The sequence below is a fragment of the Pseudopodoces humilis genome, chromosome 5, assembly GCF_049639895.1.
Source record: "Pseudopodoces humilis isolate 2021_Gansu_Grassland_sample_001 chromosome 5, ASM4963989v1, whole genome shotgun sequence".
In the NCBI taxonomy this organism is placed as follows: domain Eukaryota; kingdom Metazoa; phylum Chordata; class Aves; order Passeriformes; family Paridae; genus Pseudopodoces; species Pseudopodoces humilis.
The window spans coordinates 38,041,386-38,062,202 of record NC_142204.1 but is presented as its reverse complement, the minus strand read 5'-3'; the positions used below and the strand labels follow the sequence as shown (position 1 = coordinate 38,062,202).

The 20,817-nt window shown below is 38.1% G+C and overlaps 1 protein-coding gene across 1 annotated transcript; it reads left to right on the top strand.

The window, feature by feature from the left end:
- Positions 1–5,548: 5,548 nt before the first annotated feature.
- RAB21 (RAB21, member RAS oncogene family) lies at positions 5,549–19,444 on the top strand. Its single transcript, XM_005519364.3, has 7 exons — positions 5,549–5,862; positions 12,064–12,123; positions 12,311–12,418; positions 14,055–14,118; positions 14,869–14,923; positions 15,346–15,434; positions 16,350–19,444. The coding sequence occupies exons 1-7, from the start codon at positions 5,716–5,718 to the stop codon at positions 16,487–16,489; spliced, it is 663 nt and encodes a 220-aa protein (XP_005519421.1). The 5' UTR covers positions 5,549–5,715; the 3' UTR covers positions 16,490–19,444.
- The last annotated feature ends 1,373 nt before the right edge of the window (positions 19,445–20,817 follow it).

Below are 20,817 nucleotides of genomic sequence, written 5' to 3'. Positions count from 1 at the left end.
ATTTACCTTTGGGTTAGATGTCTTAGTTGAAGGCTCTACATTTTAGTGACATGTGGTTCTCATTTGGGCCATTGATAATTCTGACTGTCTTCTTTCAGCAGTGAATATGATGAATACAATATCGAAAAAATAAATTATTTAAAATTATTATTAGATGTGAGAGCTGTCAATCTCCTGTGAAGTGGGCCTGGGGACTCCCTGAGATACAATCTGTATCTGGCCAAACTCATGCAACCAGGCTACCCAACACCCCTCATGCAAAGCTGCCAGAAAATAAGGAATTATTTGCTTCACTTGGTAACTGGTCATGGTTTTAAAAACTTGTATTTCAGTTTGAATCTGAATGTGTCTGGCTTTAGATTCCTGCTATTAGTTCTTTCCTTGTGCCTGTTCCTGCTACAGCATTGATGAGCTGACCGAAGTGAGCCCTTTCCTGCTCTCTGCCCTATTTTTAAACTGTGTGCCAAATTCCAGTACAAGTTTTATCAGTGCCATGCACTGAGATACAAAACTTCTTCATTATTTCCTTTCATATCCAGGAATATCCTCTGCCCTTTTGCTGCAGTTACATACTTAGATACCTGCTAGGTTTTGACACTCTTAATTTGTTACATTGACTAAGAGGTAACGCTTTGGTATTCCTTGTAATGTTTCTGCTTTTCGTTTTCAGATGACAGCTTTTTATATGTTTTTTGCTGGATATCCCATTCTTGTCACTGTTTATCACAGTGACAGTGCCATATCACTTCAAGTTTGATTAGCATTGATTTTATATTTACTTTACAGGCCATTTAGGAAACCCAAACAACCCTAAAGGAAACATCCGTTTTCAAAGAAAACTGTCACACCAGTAATTACTCTGAACTGCTCATCCAGGTCTTGATGCAATGAATTTATCCTTCATTGCATCAAAAAGTAATTTTTTTCTGATTGATAGCATGTGGTTACTAAGTCAAGCTCCTGAAAAAATTAGTACAGCTATGACCTTACCTTTGAACAGCCAGATTGTAATGTCATCTTAGGTTTCTCTGATGAGACCTATTTTTCCATTAGATTTTGTTGACTGGCACACATAACATTAAAATGCTTCATTTAATTATTAGTCTGTCTTTTGTGTCATTAGTTTTCTTTGTGTCACCATCTGCTCCTCCCCACAGCTGAAGGTGTGACTTCCATGGTGAAGATGGGTGTATCAGGGCTTGTGTGTGTACCGAAGGCTGTGCAAGCCTGCGTGCAACAGGCAATTACCGTTGCCAAAGAGTAGGTCTGTGGACAGGCTGGTTGCTGTCACACAGATGGTGATTTGGGTGAAGATGTAGAGGTGATTAAGTAAACTTTCCATGATTCAAAACAGGCCCGTTTTGCTCACAGCGCCTCCTCACTGCTTAGCTGAAGCTCAGTAACACTCAATCTGGTAGGTTTTAGGATGTCCCTGAGGAATCCTTTTGGCACCCATGCTTCCTTTCTATGTTCCCATTCCTTTATAGAAGCTCTTGGAAAATCTACTGGCTTATCAGCCAGTAAATGAAAACTTCTCTTTTACTATTACAGCTGTGGCCCACAGTTAGCACACTGCAAGATCTCGCCAGGGATCTGCTTGCACGTCTCTCTCATGCACAGCAGAGTCTGAGGAAGCCAACTGTGCCACTGATGTCCCATCTCCTGCTGTACCACACAGCAGCAAGTTACTGTGGTGCAAAATTCCATTCCATTCTTTATACATCCCAAGAAGTGAATACAGCCCTGTGGGTCTGTTCTTGAACCTGCCTGCTTCTGTGTTTGAAAACTTTGGCACGACTGTTTAAACAAGGTTTGCCAATTACAGGTATTATTCTAGGTAGTTTATGATTGTATGGGTCCCATTTTTACTTCTTAAATTTTAACCAGTTCTGCTTCCCTCTGGAATTTCCCTGGTCAGCCAGCATGTATAAAATGAACATTTCTGTGCCCTTTTTTTTTTTTTTTAATGTTTTCATTCTTAATACTGTTATAGAATACATCTAGTAAACAGACTTCTGCAGAAGGGAAGCTTTGTCTTTTGTAACTCTGACATATTATAAGCCATTGGTTTACCCTCTCTTAGAGGGTTAGGGCCTCTCATTTGGAGTTGGAGCATTGCCTTTGTTCCTGAAAGTGGAAACACCTATAGCAAGGGGTCAGTGAATGGTAGAGCAGCATGCTTGCTGTCCTCAGCATGCATCCAGGATGCTGCTTGTCCAGAAAGGGATCTGTCACGATTGCATGGGGATGATATTCAGCATTGCTGTACATCCACGTGGGTGTATGAAAACCATAACACAAAGTGGCAAAGAATTCTGAGCTGCTTATTCTGAGAGGGAATGACATTTGCAGACAATTCCACTTCAACATGGAGAATTGAACTTCTAGAAAATAATACTCTTTTTCTTTACAAGAAAAATAATATTGTTCCTTGTTGGCATTGTTTCTTAGGAAGAAAACAGATTCTATGTTTTACTTATTTCTATAAATCAGAAAATAATTTCATGCTGCACAAAGCCTTCAAGGACATTATTGAACCTGTCAAGTACATCCCTGTGGGTACATGGAGTCTCTCAGCAGTGTGTGAGTGGGTAAAACACGTTCAGAAAAGTCCCTCCAGGTCAAGATTCTTTACAAATTATTTGTTTCTTTTCTTTCTCTTTTCCTTTTTTTTTCTTTTTTATTTTCTCTTTTCTCTTTTCTTTCTTTTCTCTTTTCTTTTCCACATGCTTTGCTCTTCACCTTTATTCTTTGTCTTCTGAACCTGAATCTTTCTTTTTGACAATATAATTGACTTAATTTTAAGTGGTTTTTTGTTGTTATTTTTGGGTTGGGGTTTTTTCTCTGTTCTGATTTCTTTGGAGCTTTTTTTTTTTGACATTTTGTACTCATGTGGACATTGATCTTATACAACTGTACATTATTTGGCTGAGATTTTGTAATATGATTATCTTCCAAGCAAATCAAATAAATTCAGAACATTTTTCTGCAAGTATATCAAAAATTATGCTCAGAAACATTCTCCAAAGGAAAAAATGGAGGAAAAGACTGACATTATCTGCAAATCAACAGCTGCTACCCTTATAATATTCAAGACATAATTGTCCCAGAAATTACTTATATGCTGTCTACAGCTTGGGAGGTGCTGTTTATGCCGTTGTAGGTTTGACCAACTAAAGTATCTCTGCTTACAGCTACTGCATCCACTTGAGATCACAGTGGCATTAAGACATTTAGTGTTTTTGCAAGATCTAATAATGCAAGCTGAAAGAACAACATTATTTTCACTTTTAGAGATGACACCACCCATGAAATAAAACCCTTGAGTAGTCTTACCAGACATGATCAAAGGTCATGGCAATGGATACAGTAGTATAATTTGCTTTGATTTAATACCATACAGAGTATTGTAGTATCTTCATGAAATATAAAATATATCTTGAAAGGCATTTCTCATGCAGATGTAATTAGCAACACATAACACAGAAGGTCTGCACAAGTGTTTTTAGGAAGCTGTGTAAAAAGGGGAAGCAAAATAAATTGAAGGGAAAAGAGCCATTCTCTTCTCAAATTCTCTGAAACAAAATAAACACTTCCCAAATTAAATTAACACCATTAAAATAACAGATAGTTAAACCTACAGATTTTACAAAGTCATGTATGAGATTACAGTGAAACATGACACTTCAGGTAGCTCTGAAAGAATTTTCTGTTCTCAGCCAGATTGGCTTTTTATTTAATACAGGTGACTAAAACTTTGGAAAGTATGGGACTTCTCATACAACAAAATCAGTAATCACAGGTCCCATACCAGAGAGGAAGATAGAAATGATGGAATACTGTAGTTACTTGCAGAAGTCTAATGGGAAATGTATTTAACTCTGCACCACAGGAGAGGATTCTTTGAGAAACAGCCAACCAGAACTGAACTTCAGTCAGTGTCTTGCTTTGGTGTGCTCTCTGCTAGAAAAACAGTGCTCACAGTAGTGCTGTCTGGTGCATTCAGCACATGGACTTCATACCAGGTGTCACTCGTGCAGTCCTTTTCAAAGCTTCAGTTCTCTTCCTCACTTGAAGATAGCCTCTATTTCCACTACAGTGTTTGCTGTAGTAACACATTTAGGATTGATGAAAAATCACCCATGCAGAAAGTACGCTTTTAACAAATCAGATGTATCAGTGTATGGATCATTTCCCGGCAAAGAAGAACTGAAAAGCACAAGTCAGGCACATTCTTCAGTGCAATCCTGAGTATTTATAAAGAATGTACATAGAACCAGTTTTTGTTGAAAACAGTAAAAAGCTGTAAAAACAGGAAGGTTTTTGAAGACAGCCCTCCACACAGCCGTGTGTCTCAGCAGATACATTTGGCAGCAGTTACCCAGGAAAGCCTTAACCTATTTGCAAGCAGCTTGTGCTCATGAGCACTGATTTCCATTGTCTCTGGCAACCTTAACCCGAACTCCATTTCACCCACTTCTTCTATTCAGCCTGAAAGAATAATTAACAAGCCGGTCAGATTTATTGCCTGTCCACAGAAGACATGACTGACAGAAGCCAGCATCACTTTCCAGCAAGACAGTATTTTTATAGCAACTTGCTGAAAGCACTTATATGCTAATAAAACTGGAAATTTATTTAAAGAAAAGATATGCCTGAAGATTGTGTCTGCATTGATTTTTTCCTCCTTGTCCCATTTCCTTTATTTACTAAAATGGCATACTTTGCTTACCTCTGGAAGAAATAAAAACAATCAATTCTGTATGTGAATGCTATACTGTTCAGAAATCCAGTCCTTGCTCTCCTGGATGCATTTTTTGTTCTTTATTCTTTCTCATACAACAGAGCATCAATACAACCTGACAGAGAAAAATTAATACTATCTGACAGAGAAAAAGGGAATTGCATTATGAAGCCTTTTCATAGGCATTATTTTATTTACCACTAAATGATTACTCGAGAGAGGTTGTGCTGCAGTCGTCTGTGATCGGTTTGTGAGGATTTTTTTTATTAAGGAATGATAGCCAGTTTTACAAGGTGGTTGTTCAATTCTTATGTATGAAACTCTACTGGACCCGTGCAGTCAAGGAACTCGACAGAAAAACGTTTTTCTTACGCCTTTTACCTCACCTGCCCCCACATCCCTGTTCTGAAGTGCTTCATTAAGGACTTTTATCTTGCAAACGTTTAGAGACTAGCGCAGCTTAGTTCACAGGAAGGCAAATCACACAGAATCCGTGCCAGTGTTTATCAGGGCCTTTCGGTTTCCCCGGGGAGCCGCTCGCTAGGTACGCGCTCTGCAGGAGGGAACCTCAGCGCGGCATTTAGGGACAAATCCTTACGGGCGGCAGCGCTCGCGCGGGGTCCCCGCCCTGGCCCCGCCCCCTGCGCGAGCCCCGCCCCAGACCCCGCCCAGCAGCCGCCAGGGGCGGACCCTCCTCCCGCCGCCGCTTCCCAACCTGCCATTGGCGGCGGGGGCTGCGCGTGACCGGGCGGTGCGTGACGTAGGAGGAAGAAGCCGCCATTAGGGGCAGCGGGGCTGTGGCCGTGGGGCAGGTTCGGTTGTCGTGTTCCTTTCCAGCCTCTGTCTCCGGGGCCGTGCCGCTGCCTCGCCAGCCCCCCTCCCGCTCCCCCGCGGGTCCCCGTCCCGGTGGGCGGCGGCGGCGCCGCGGTGCGGCCCGTTGATGTGAGGCGCGGCTCGGCGGCGGGGCGCGGATGGCGGCGGGGGCCGGCGCGGCGGCCGGGGGCCGCAGCTTCTCCTTCAAGGTGGTGCTGCTCGGGGAAGGCTGCGTGGGGAAAACCTCGCTGGTGCTGCGCTACTGCGAGAACAAGTTCAACGATAAGCACATCACCACCCTGCAGGTGCGGGCCGGGGCGGGGCGGTGGTGTGGGGGTCCCGCTGTTGTTCTCCCCTCACCTTGCGCACCTCCTCGCTCTGCAGGCAGTGCCTTGTCTGCAGCTTAGTGGCGGCCGGAGACACCCTCGCCGCTCGCTAGTCCTGGCTGTCCCCTGCCGAGTTTGCTGGGAGTCAGTTTTCTCGTTCTATTCACGCCTCAGATTTAAGCTTTCAATATGTTTAGGCCTCTTTTCTACTCTGCATACTAACTGCTCCGTTTTTTCCGGTTACGTATATGAATGTCTTCATTTGAATCTTAGAAAGTATGATGCAAAAGTACTGTTGTTATTGTAATCATTGTTAGTGGACTGATGACTAAGTGTTTCATGTGTGCTGCGTTTCTGTTAATCATAGTCTTCCTCATGTTCTCAAATCCTAACGCTAGCACTATCTAAACGTTTTTGTTTAAGGAGAACAGCTTTCACAATATCCTTTATGAGATTAAGGCTTATGATTCAATAACGGGGAAGATCCTTTAAGCTTAACTGCTTGTCACGACAGCTCCCTGAATTTTGCCTGGATTCTTAGCAGTACTGTCTGTAGTTATAAAGAGCTACAAAGTGATGTTCTGCTAATGAAATGTGATGGGGTGCCTGCTTGAAAGTAATGGGGGTTTTTTTATGGCCTACTAGTTAGTGATAGACAGCATGTGTGCCATGGTACAGAATACACTGCTTGTACTGTATGTGGTCTCAGAAAACATGTTTTGAAGTTTGTGTTGGGAGTGATGTGTTAAGTCTTTCAGGATGTCAGCTTGCATAGGTGGAAGTGTGGATTCAATGTATACCACTCTTAATTTTTTTTTTTTTTTAATAAAGAAACAAACCCTGGCACTTGGTGGACCAGTAGTGGGTTGTTTTGAGCTGATTTTGAGTTTCTTGAAGTACAGAAGAAATAGTAGGTGATGTTAAAAACGTGTTAAACACGACAGTTCCATGCAATTTTAAGGTAGCTATGTGCCATTCCCATGCATTTAAGGGGAGCTTCTTGAATTGTGTATCTCAGAAGTAATTAATAGTGAAAATTTCCCTTAAAACCAAAGCAGCATTGTAGATGCACTAGAAGCAATACAGGGAGTGTTTCATAAACAGATAATGTAGCTTCATTTTTGCTGTGAGGTGGTAAAAAGAATATTTTTTCCTACTGAGATTTTGTTTCTCCACTGTAACCAGGTTTGTGGATGCTACCTGTCTTTTAATTGACTGCACGTTGTTTATCAAGTTGTTTGCTTTTCTGTTCTGGGTCTCCTTGGCCACATACACATCTTATTGATTGTAAAATTGTAAACAATTGTAAAACAATGTTAATTGCTGTTGAACCTTACTGTGCATCATGTGCACTTGTAAAGTATTATCTTTATTATTTTTATTTCCCTACATTGTACAGTTCTAGAAAAAAAATGAAGCCAGTTCTTCCACTATTAAATTGAATGATAATTTAAAAATAAGATGAAGAGAAACTAGGGTATCTGATTAAGCAATGAAATAACATGTTAGCAAAGCATCCTTTAGTATTTTTTATGATAAAAGGCTTAATCTGATAAGGTTGCTTTGTTTCATGGCAACAGTTCAAAGTATTGCACCAAATTCCTTTTGTTCTAATAAAGCCAAAATTAGATAAATACTTTGTTCCTGGTCCAGTAAAGGAATGACAATGATAAATCACATGAAAAGATCACTAGATAGAGAGAAGAGGTTATTCTCTAATTTAAAAAGAAAGTATTGCATAGCGCTTTATTCCAGTATGCAACAAAAAGGGTGGTGAGATTTTAGCCTTCTGGTTACTATCTGGCTGATAGTAATCATTTAGTGGTAAATAAAATAATGCCTATGAAAAGGCTTCATAATGCAATTCCCTTTTTCTCTGTCAGACAGTATTAATTTTTCTGGAAACTTCATTTAGTGATGTTATTCTGTGAAGTTATTCTTTGTATACCCAAATATGTAAGTTTCTTTGGTGCTAGTAACAGAAGACTTTGACTAAAAGGGAGCAAGCAGTTTCTCCTCCCTCCCCACTCCTCTCAGTGCTAACCAGAGTGCACTGGAACCTCCTCTGATTTAGGAGGCTGCTGGGATGTGTTGCTGTAGTTGTGTTAGTATCAAGTCATGTACTTAAGATACTGATGACCTGCATGTTGAAGTTAGGTAGCTGCTGATTGCACAGAAGAAAGCATCTAGTTAGAACACTGTGGAAAAGCTGATGCAGGAAAAGTAGGGGGTTTTGCCCACAATTAATAAAATTCATAGCCTGTTGGCAGACCTGGCAGGGCAATTAGAATTGGTTCCCATTGTTTGAAATACTGAAGTAAGTGCCCTCATCTTGATACAATAATCATAATATATAAATTCATATGAAGTTAACTGTGCTGGAATTACTCCAATAATAAGCCTACTATTAAACTACTGGGTTTTTTAATTGGATAAATACTTGTATTTATCCTGAGTAATTAAATAATAAAAACTTCTGAATACTGCTCTCTTAAATTTGTGGAGGATTGCAGAATATTCAACCTGAGAGAGCTGCTGATGTATGTGGTTGTAATTGTAGAGTTCCTGATTCCTTTGATGGACTTGGCATAACCTGGAAAAGCTGTCTTGGTTATCAAGATAGCCAGGGGTGAGTGGAAGACAACCTAAGGAAATTCAGTGCTATATGCAGTGTTTGCATGCCTGACCTGCTTCTATTGAAGGTGAAGCACCAAGGGCAGGTGCCACATACCTGTCTTTGTTCAGTAACTTTCAGGAGACTCTCTTCCAACTGTGTCTTCCTTGTGTTCTACTCAAGCCCCTTTATCAGCTCCTAGCAGGGCCTGGTGAGCATACAAAACTGAACTTAGAGAAGAAAGAATTAAAAGAAAGAAAATATTTCCTACAGCCACATAAAAAGGTTGGAATTTTAGCTCTTATAATTGCATTATTCTTTTCTAAGTGCCTAAGTATTCTTCAAACTAGTCATAAGACAGAGTCAAAATATGAAAATTAGAAGCTTCAAAGAGTTGTTTGAAATTACTTATCTTTGAATTGACCTAGAGCTACTGATTGTAAATCAAGTCGCAACTCAGATTTGTAGTACTCAATTCAGTAAGTTTTTTGGAGATTAGAGAAAATGTTGAAGCTTTTTTTGTGTGCAATTACTTAAGGACCTTTAGGTAGTCAAAGGCTTTGACTTGGACATTTTACAAATTAAAATCTTGGCAACTGACTTTTTCTCTGAACTGTCTCAAAAGAGAAGTTAAGGCTCTTTCTTATGTGTTGGGTTTTCCCAAATTTCTAAAAACTGCATAGTCCTAATATTGACTTGATTGATTGGGTTGTTTTTTTATCCGTCACTAACCTCAGAATGGTTGGTGAGGGGTATATGTGTGTTGAAAGGTTGGTTAAAAGATACTGGTTGATTTGTCTTTGATATGTTTGCCACTGTGGATGTAAAATGTGTTTTATTGATGGTAAACGGACCAAACTTACCCATACCTACTAATCCATGAGCAGAGCCTGCTAACTGTATTCTTCCAGTATATGAATAAAATAAAGAAGAATGAAGCATTAAATCTGTCATGTAGTATTGATGGTGTCCTCCAGCATGTTCACAGAGCTTTCTTCTCATTACTAACCATGGCTGCTTCAAATACCAGGTTCCAGTCTTATCAGACAAACCTGCTTGTAATCAGGGTATTTGATAGAGGATACTGTCCTTTTGGGTTATGGGCCTAAATCTTTTGATAGACTGAGACTTAATCATTACAAATTCTTCAGGTTTTAATACAGACAGCAAGTATGATAGCCCAGTGCTACATACCTTTGCTACAGTCTCCTGTGGTTATGGATGTTTATGTGATACTAAAAAGTCTTACTTGTATGTAGGAGTCTTTTAGTGTTGAAGTATATAAAAAAATGGAAATCTATATCTGAGTGATAAAGGACAGGATTCCTATCAAAAGCTATAGTACCTGAAGGACAGTTTATACTGAAGTAAAACTTACCTATGTAGATAAACAAACTTTAGTTTTTGGTCTGTCAGGAGATATACTTGTGCTATTAACTGGGTCATTGTCTAAAGCTACAATGGCAGGATTTTATGGATACTGAGTTCTGTGTTTTTAAATATAAATCCCCTTTCTGTGAAAGATTTTTCTGCTCAGAAATTGATTCTCAAACGTTTGTATGGAATTTACATCAATTAAACAGGTTTGGATTGTTGGTGTTACGACAAAAGCAAACATTGCTCAGAGGAGCTTTTCCTTTGAGATTTACAGTAGAATATTGAATACTGTAGTACAGCAAATCAATAGAATATTGTCAGGTAAGATTGATTCATTGTGCCTAACAATATCTTCTCTCCCTGTGGCCCAAGTATTGGTGAATTAAAACTTTTGAAGTTGCCTCCTAGCTTTCAGTTTTTAAAGTGTGGTGTTTGTAATACAACAAATGGTGAAGACTACTGATGAGTTAATCCTCAGGGACAGCTGTTTGAAAGCCATCAACTTGCTCTAGAGTTCATAATTAAAGAATGAAAAGTTTTCTGATGCTGAAGATTTGCTACTCTTCTGTTAAGCTGTTTGTTACAGGTTGACTAGAGGATCAGATCCATTTAACGTGCTGTCTGGAAGTTTTTCCAGAGTTTTGACACTACAGTGAGTCCCTTCACTGTAGACTGAGGGAGTAGTGTGGTTTTAATGCGTTACTGATGTTGAACACAAGGATTGTTGTGATCAGTTCTTTGCTATCTGCTCTTGGAAAGTACCTGTTTTTCTTCTGGTCTGTTCTCTGTCTGTTCTTTTTATCAGACTTTGTGGAAAGGTTTGGGGGAAGGTACAACTTCAGGATGAAAAGGGCTTTTTTAGTCATCTAATCTTGGGTCATACAGGTGCCAGGGAAGTAGCTGAAGAGCAGGAGCTGCTCTAGCAACTGAATGTTAAATGACTTTAACTGCAATACAGTCAGCACTCTGGAAGGGCACTTGGACAGCAGTTTAGATTGGTGTGCATTGAGCTGCTGTAGTCTTCTGTGTGCATTCTGGTTGCTTGTGTAGTTAAGCAGCAAGCTGGTTCAAACATCTCGTCTGGCCTATGACACTTTCCTCATGTGACTCTTGGTTCTGTGGCTGGTCAGTGCTTTTGTAGAGAGCTCCTCTTGAGCTGCTGCAGTCCATCCTAAAATAATCTGTGATTAATCTGTCATAAAATACTGAGTACTTGTTTGAACCCAAATGCAAAGTGAGGTAAAACTGAAAGGAAGTCTGACTGTGATTTAAGGCAAAAGACAAAAGTAAGCTTTTGGTAACTGAATTGTTTGATATAACATGTTACTGCTAGTCTTTAGAATGGGGGGAGCATTGGCAGTCCTAATGCATCAACAACTTGAGACCCTGTTCTGGTCCATTAAATTTGTATTAAAATATATTCCCTTTTTAGCCATCAAATTACAGACTTGATAACAGAGATGGTGTCTGAAAACGTGAATCATGCAAATTTGGAGGAAACCAGACTTAGTCAATTTACTGAAATCAGATTAACCTTGCAATGTACTCTGCTCCTGTAAAACATTTCCAGAAGTTTAAAGCAGTGTAATTCTGAAGCAGCTGGTATGCTTATTCTGAGGCTTCTAAGATCAAACAAACAAAAACACAGAACCAAAAAACAGATGAGGGTGAGTTCTGGGCTCGCTTCAGCAAAAAAAGGGAAAAGTTACAGACAAGGAAATATTAATGTTCCAAGATACTTAGTGATAAATTAAAATAATTGTTTATGGTTCTAGTACCTTGCTAATAGTGAACTACTTTGCCTAATTCCTGCAGATTAAAAAATCTTGTTAGGCTGGTTCCTACCCAGACTTCACATACTCTTGTGAAATTCTTTGAGTTCATCTTAGACTTATCAGTGTTGTGGATTCAGACTTTCTGCTCACCTCATCCTTCCCAAATCATTCAAAACAACAGAAAAAAGATGTAGTAAATGATTTGCTTAACCCAAATTTATTTAGAATAGGCTGCTGGCAAACTGTAGAGAAATGACTAACTGGCTTACTATTGACTTAGGTTTCTTGTTTACAGAGTCTTTTAATCTGGAAATTTGTGTTTTATTGATTCTGATGCTTTATTAATAAATTAATTTTAAGTCAAATTATGTGTTTGGTGTGTAAAACTTAACTCTAACCTGTTTTGCTTTCTAGGCATCTTTTCTTACAAAGAAGCTAAATATTGGTGGAAAAAGAGTAAATCTTGCAATATGGGTACGTTTACATTTCTATTTTTTTCCTCCTTAGTTAATTAGAATGTTTTTCTGAAAAAAAATTACGTCGGCTTACTGTGTCACAAATGTTAGGCACTTCATAATAAAGTAAAATTTCCTAAGTATTTGGAGTTCCTTGACTTTTGTTTGCTTTGTCTTAAATGCTAATAAGTGTATTTTAAATGCAGGATACAGCTGGTCAAGAAAGATTTCATGCATTGGGGCCCATCTACTACAGGGACTCTAATGGCGCTATTCTAGTATATGATATAACAGACGAAGACTCTTTTCAAAAGGTACTGGGCAACTTTTGCATCTAAACTGTGAACTGGTTGAGAGATAATCTGTAATGTGTAAACAGAAGTCTTCTGGTTTCGGCAATATATTTTATTTGCAAATGTAGATCATGTAATGGAAGTATACAGCTTATTAGTATTCCTTTGAAGACTGACTTCCCTGCTATCAGGTTCTGCTATTCAAAGAACACCAGAGAATTAGCTCAGTTTCTTAGAGCACGGTGCTAATAAGGCCAAAGTTGTAGGTTTGAGCCCTATATGGGGATGTAATAGGTATTAATTTAAGAATTGGACTTCATGATCCTTGTGGGTCCCTTCCAACTCAGAATAGTCTGTGATGTAGCTGTGCAAGTTACCTGTGACAGGCTATAAACATAAGCCTGGACTTTTATCATGGTATGCCATACTGATCTTTACTGTATAAACCAAATTAATAAAATATATTAAATGACATGACCTTTTACAGATCTGAGAACTCTGAAATTGTAACACATGATAGTGGAGATATTACATTCTTTGTGATAAGTTAGTTGTTCTTCAAGTCCTCGTGAAAGTACATAATTTGGTGGCTAATTATTTTATGGCTGAATTAGCTGATTAGTTTGATCAGGTGATTTTTTTTCTACGCTGTGTCAATCTGTGTTCCCACTCTGTAGGATTTCAACTGAAAACTGGTGGCACTTTTCTAAACATGTTTGTCTGTGATTAGCTTTTGGCAAAACTAGTTGGACTTCTGTGTAGGGAGAAGTAAGAAATTGTGGTTGTATGGGTAAGGCTTAGGTTAGCAGGGATAGAAATAGTGTAAGGGTGTAGATCCACAACAGCTTAACTAATTTAAATAGTTTGATGTAGGACAAGTAAAGCACTTATGTGAGCAGTTAAACACTTCCTGCCACCTGCAGAATGGTGATGACCTGTGGACACTTCAACCTGTGCCTTTTCATGCTGAGCCCTACATAGTAAAACCCTGTGACACCAAAACATTTAAATGTGCAGAAAAAGAGAGGGAAGGGTGATTGACAGAAGTTACTGCAGAAGTACTACTATATTGAGTAGCCTAACTTTTCAGATTCTTGAAGTGATTGCCTCTCTTCACAATTATTCCCTTAAAATAGCAGTTCCCAAGTCAATGCAGTGATCATACAACCTTCAAAGCATGACAATAGATTTGATAACAGATACCTTACCATCAGCTGACTTAACATGCTTGTCCCATCCGTTCTCTTATGAAATAAACATCTGTTATAATGTAACTGGAAAAACTCAGTTCAGGTACCTCTACCTTTAAAGTACCATTTGTAGTCTTTCAGTAAGTGCCTACTGATACAAGATCTCATGTCTGACCTAAAGTGGCCTGTGCAGTGGACTTGCTATATTGAGTGTGGCGAATTATATTTTTGGAATAATTGAATTTATTTTATCTAAGTCATTTGCTCTTAATTTCACCTGTGAAATAAAACCTGCTGACCAAGGGCCATAGGTACCTATCTAAAGAATGTTTTTCCATCTATGTTGCTCTAAACATTTTTGCTTTAAGTTTAGGATAAATGGTTAACGATGGAAATGGGATGGTTCCATATTACCTAAATTAATAGTATATCAAGTGATACCAAGCTCACGTCTGTTCTTTTTGCAGGTAAAAAACTGGGTTAAAGAATTAAGAAAAATGTTGGGAAATGAAATCTGTTTATGTATAGTAGGTAAGTATTTTTCAACATGATTGAATGGGAAACGTCTGTTTTGATTAATAGCATCTTCCAAATGCTGCTTTGACAACTTACACATGTGAAAGGGTAAAGCTTATGTTAGATTTTTAAAATTAAACTGGAGCTAGAAGTTTCAGTAGATCACATGGAGGAAAACAAGAGTTTGAAAAAAATAAGCAGTTACAGACACCTGCAGATGGTAGTTTAACAAAAAATGTATTATCCTTCTTTCAAGTTCTCAAATTTACGGCTTTTCTCAGTGGCATAGACTAGGTACATGTCTGTTTTGATAATTAAGTGCTTGAAGGTTGGAGTGAGTCTTAAAGTTTGGATATTTCAATGCAAATGGAATGCGACAGAAATGCTGGGTATAGATTTAAATCTGATCTAATTATTAAAATACTTTAATGAGGTTAGATATGTGGACATTCTACAAAAATTACCTCTGTAGCACATGGAAAGTGCTAATAAATCACAAAAAAAAGGACAAAAAGGCTGAATTGGGCACTTTATATGCAGATATTTAGCTGTCCTGATCTCTCTACAGAGGTAGTGCTTTGTTGCCTGGAAATGCTTCTGTGAAAGGAGATTGTCAAATCATGTTGTCCTTGAAAGTGAGACTTGTGTAAGAGCTGGTCTTTACTGGGACAGCTTGAGAAAATGGAATACCATGATTACATGTCTGGTTTCTTTTTGGGTAGTCTTAGAGTACAAGGACTTAAAAGATTAATTTGTTTTCAACAGGTAACAAAATAGACTTGGAAAAAGAGAGACATGTTTCAGTGCAAGAAGCAGAAATGTAAGTCACACCTATTACTAACAGAAACAGTCATTGCAGAATTATGCTGTAGTAAGAAACTCGTGATGCTGTTAACATCACAGCCAGCTAGGCACTGCTGGCTTATGCCTGCCAGTTGTTGAGTGTTCTGTTAGTATCTGAGTCACAGGGTATTCTGGCTGACCAAACTGTGGCTTGGGAGTTGTTTGTGATTAAAGTCAACATTTGCAGTTTAAGTCCATTTCTGGACATGAAATTTTCTTAATTTCATTCGTGTTGCATCAGTCCTGGCAGAACTCCTTTTTTTTTGTATTAAATAAGCATGTGTAGATTAACTCTGAAGTCAGAATAAAACCTCTTGTGATCATTTTATACCTTCACGTAAAGTAGCTTAGAAAGATAGTCCTTTACTACAATGAGGCTCCATATCTGCATTTCTACAGGTATGCTGAATCTGTTGGAGCAAAACATTATCATACATCAGCTAAACAGAACAAAGGAATTGAAGAACTCTTTCTTGACCTTTGCAAAAGTAAGTATTATGTGGTTTGTTGGTAAGGAGCTAATGCATAAAATGCTCCAGGCTTCAGAAATGCTTTTCAGGCCCATATAGAAAAGCTTTAGTGTACGGTACTACTTAGAACTGACTTCATTTCAGTCTTCTTCAAGCCACTTGTGTTCTGTAGCAGCTCTGGAAGCCTGATGTATGGATGCTTACAATATTGCAAATTAATGCTGTACTCCAAAAATGTCTTGGTCGTTTGTTGGAGCACTGACTGCTGTTCCACTTATCACACATAAGTAGTAACCCAGATTGAACTTCATGTTGCTACTCTCACCACTGCTTGCTTCAGACCCTCTGTTTCAATCTCCTTCAAAAATCTTCTTATGATACTTATTACAAATAATAAACTCAAAGCTTTAATGATGCAAATTTTACACAGAAATCTAAACAAATTGTAAAGATCATGGTATGTGGGATGAAAATCCAACACAAACAAATCATCCTATTAATTGTATTTCTGTGATAAAAGAATTTAAGGAAAAGGTCTCCTGCGTTTCTGAAGAGGTAGTTGGTTGGGGTTTTGGGGAGGATTTTTTTGGAGGGTGGTGTTTCTTGTTTATTTGATTGGGATTTTTAATGGTATTAATGATATGGGTGGGTAAATCTAGCTTTTGAAGTTGCTAACTCCAGGACACCTGAGGATCTCTATGATCTCCCGTAGTTACCAGGAGCCACTGTATGTTGGGTACTTTAGAAAAAAGATTTAATATATTCTTGCAGCTATGTCATGTGATACCTGAGTACTTAGTTCTGCATAACAAATAGGAGAACCACTCTTGCTGAACTTTTGTCTCTGTGCATATAGTTCAGATTGATTAAGATACTGGAGTATCAATGTGAAAATGAAGTGGAATGTCATCTAATACATTTCTTTCTTTACAGGAATGATAGAAACTGCTCAAGTGGATGAAAGAGCAAGAGGCAATGGCTCCAGTCAGTCAGGAATAGCAAGGCGAGGTGTACAGATCATTGATGATGAGCCACAAGTGCAGAGCAGTGGAGGGTGCTGTTCTTCTGGATAATTATAAAACTGTGCATCACTGCCCTCTCAATATGAAGACTGCCATATTCCAAGTCACACATTCTTTACCAATGGAGTAATAGAATTAACAGTATTTAAAAATAATCACATGTAACACTGCAGAGACCTTAAGTGCTAAACTAGTGGCATCTGTGACCAGAGAATTGGCGTTTTCTACAGTGGTTAACAAAGCAATTACCAATGGCCTTTTTACATATTTTTCTTTAATGAGGAATAATACGCATGTAGAAAAGACCTACTTAAAGGCTTCATTTATATTCTTTTAAATCAGATCATTATTTAATAACTTATATACATTGTTGTTGGAATGGTATACGTTTTTGCAGCTCTTTGTATTTTGTGGTAGATGGAATTGTATCACTTCTAAAATGCAAATTGATTTTTTTTTTTAAATTAGCAGATATCTGAATTAATATTTTTGCAGGGCCTCCACAAGCCTATAACTCAACTACTTTGATATATTCTGTTCATCTGTATGCCAAGCTGATAAAATACATTGTAAATTACATATTAAATATTTTATCTGCTTTTACAGTTGCAGAAATATGTACATCAGTCTTGTCAGTGATTGTGAAGTGAATAAGTCAGTGAAAGATGCAAGCTTTTCATGTGCACTGTTAAATTGCTCATTCTATTCCCCTAACTGAAAACAGCTTTATTTTGGGTACATCCATAGCTACAGCAATTCTTTAATCCATTTCTGGCAAGCAGTGGTATTTAGAGTATCCCCTTACTGGAAGAGAATGCTTCTGTAAAGTGCTGTTTAACATTGAGGTGTTTGACTTGCAGCTAAAACAGTTGGTGCATGCACATACCTCGCCTTTGCAGTTACTTTGTCCTCTCAGAAGATCCCCAGAAAGTCAAAGCAACTTTAGCCCTCATCTGTCTGGTAGACAGTAAACCAGATGCTGGGGAAGCTCTTTAGCTGCTTTAATACTTTTATTTCCAAAGACAGCATAAACTATCCATGAGAATATATTTTTTTTCCCTGTAGGGCTTGAGTGAACAATTAATTGGCATTATTGGCATTAACTGTAACTTCTAATTTGGAATTATTAAATTGAAGATAGGAAACTTGCCAGATGTAGCTGTAAATTTGGGGATTCTAGGCAGAATTGAACTTATTCCAAACTTATTCTTTCTCCTGTAAAGTGTTTTGAAAAAGCCCATTTAAGTTTCTGGAGGAGGCTTTTCAGAAAAAATGTGTAAACTACTATCACAAAAGAACACAAATGGTGGTAGCTGAAACTTCAAAATGTTTTGTGCTCTGACTTTTTTTACGTAAGTTGTCATGCTTGGAAAAACAGTAAAGGTGATGTCTATGACAAAGTAGAATATCCTTGGCCTTCCTTTTTCTGAAAGGTAGATTTAGTATTGCATATGAATGCACTGAATGGTGTGGGTATGTTCTGATACACAAAAGAAGTAGTAGTAATGAATTAGTCTGTGTAAGAGAAATGTGCTGTCTTCAATCTGATTTTTATTTTCTCTGAAATAATAGATGGCTTTGATACAGACTGATCCTGGTGCATTTTCTCCTTTTTTGCCTTAACTGTGGTGTAGATACTTTTTCTTAGACTACCATTGCTGTGCTCTTCTAATGTGTTTGCATGCATGATGGAGAAAGGTGGTCTGTTCATGCTAGTGAAGATAAAGTTTCTTGGCTGTGCAGAGCTTTGACGTGAATCTAAAATCAGTGATTGTGTCAGCATGTAGAAACACCATTAGCTTTTATATATCTAACAACAGTGACCTCTGTCAAAACTGAAAACCAGATTGGTTTGATCTAACACTGGTATCTGACTATCAGCCTTGTAAGTGATACAATGTATGAAGATATGGAGAGTGAAATTGTCAAGTCTTGATGTTCAAGAATGGAATTGCCTCAGAATAGGAGTTTCAGGTTTTTTATTAAAATTTAATTTTTTCCATCTCTGCATATAAAACCCCCAACAGCCCAACTTCAACTAGACTTGGTTGAAGCAGTGTGTAGAATGTATATTTCTGCCTGCAGCTAAGGAGTTCTTAGTGTATTGTGTGGTAGGGGCATCCCATGTGACTTCTGGCAATTACAAAACTAACGAATGCGTGTTGATACTAGCTCTTAAGTCTCTTACAGAGTTAAAACTATTACTACTGAAAACTTAGGTGGGGATAAAGAAGTCTACTGTTTTGTAATACTGGAAAGGTTCTGGTTGCTATTAGTGAAATATTTTTTAAAATTAATTCTCAAGTTACTTTTGTTACTTAAGCTAAAACATAAAAAATACTCACTGGAAACCTTCCTGTCTAAGCTGTGGTTTGCTTGGACTTTGTTTATAAAACTTAAAACCTGTGTTTGCAGGGTATCATTATATAACTGGAAGAAAGTATAGCTTTGTGAAGTCAGGGAAGGTGGTTGAAGATGAGACAGAGGTGAAAACATGAATTGTTAAGACTGATTAACATAAGACTTCAGCTATTCATTGTCAGCAGACAAAATACAACAGTTCCAGGTAAAAGCATCGTTGTCACAAGTACTGAGAATGTTCTTTGCACTTGATATACAGAAAAGCACAAATAGCTTGGTTTTCTATATTTGAGCAGGACTCAAGTAACCTGGTGTTATTAGTATGTGGCTTGCTTTTCAAGACTATTGACTCTTGCATTTCATCTAGATGCCTGGTTTGTATGTCTAAAGGAGAAGTGTTTTCTTGTTGCTGACTTCTGTGACTGTAAACAACTAAGCTATTTTTGATTCTTCTGAGAAGTGAAAGAGAACAAGGCTGTCTGTCTTTAGAAGGTACCTCTATTGTGAGGCAGATAGTCAGACACCTGCTATAGCATGTGTAAATCAACACTGAGCACACTTCCTCAGGGTGTATCTTGACAGAGATTACTCACATACATACTGAAATAAAATGGTCTGACTTTGTACAATACCTTTCTAAAACAACTTTTAAGTGCTTGTTGCTGCTACTATGAATACATGAGCTACCCGTGAACCTTTATGACTTGCTGAAATAAAATCCAACAAGCCAAAGTCCAATTGATTTAATGCAGCAGTATGTCTCTCTGCTAGGAGTTATTTATGGACACTGTATGCTGCACTTAGGCTTTACTTCAGAAGCTGTAAATGATGGGATAGACTGGTTCAGACAAAGACATACAAATTCAGATGTGTAGTATATGGAGATGACTAGCTGCAAAGACTGGGAGAGATAGCTTCATCTGGTAAGCAGTGATCTTGCACATGATTCCAAAATGAGGGTGTATCCAATGTCTAGATGAACTGTATGGGACGGTCTCTTGAAGCAGTCAAGTTGAATATTATTAATTGAATATTACCATGATTATATTACGTGCTTTTCTTCAGTGTTCACACATTATGGACAGGTATTTTTGCATCCTACACCTTGAAAACTGCCTACAGTTCTTAAAGAACTTACTAATGAAATTTCTACTTCAGTTTCCAAACCAGATAAAAAAGCTTTACAAAAAGGTATGAAGTTATGGAAAGTGGTTAAATCTCAAATGGAGTTCTACAAAAATGTTGGATAGTGTCAGGAAAAAAAAAGTTTAAATGCAGGTCAGCAATCTCCATAAGCTGAAAGCAGTTAAGTGATATGAATAGTAGAGCATGGGAATAAGAGTTGGAGCCAGCTATGTCCCAGTTTTCTGCTTTTAGTGGAATAAAAAGGAGAAATAGGAAAAAAAAAGGAATGTTGGAAAAACTGAGGGTGCTGGTGGTAGGCTGCTGAGTAAGGCACCGAATTAACCTTTTATTTGAGTTGCTAGAGAGCCTCAGCAATAGCAATACATTATTCAGGACTTCCAGTATCACTTCTTGTGTTGTTCTGTGAAATACCATTTTTGCTTCATTAAAGAGAATGCAACTAAATTTGAGCAGGCTTTCAGGCACAATACTCATCTGCTTAAAACTTTATTAGAATATACTAATTTATTAACTATTTACATTTCACTGACTTTGTTCATCTCAGTTTGAATCAAATGCTATGATTTTATTTCTTGAGAAGTCAGGAAGTATATCATGCTTTGAGGAGAACTTTTACTACAGTTGTGTCAAGGAGTTGCAGATGATGACCAAGATCCTTAGCACTTCTTGCTGTGCAAGCTCAACAAGGTCCCCAAAGTAGCTCACTAACTCTTAGCAGTGCTGGGCGCTTGTTCCTGCTATTCTTTGGAGGATTCTGTTCAACACCAGTATTTTCCTTCTCTACAGGCAAGCCTGTACATATCAATGATGTAGCTGTGTAATAAATTTAGGCTTTTTCTATCAAATAACAATGTATACTCTTTGCTCCTGTA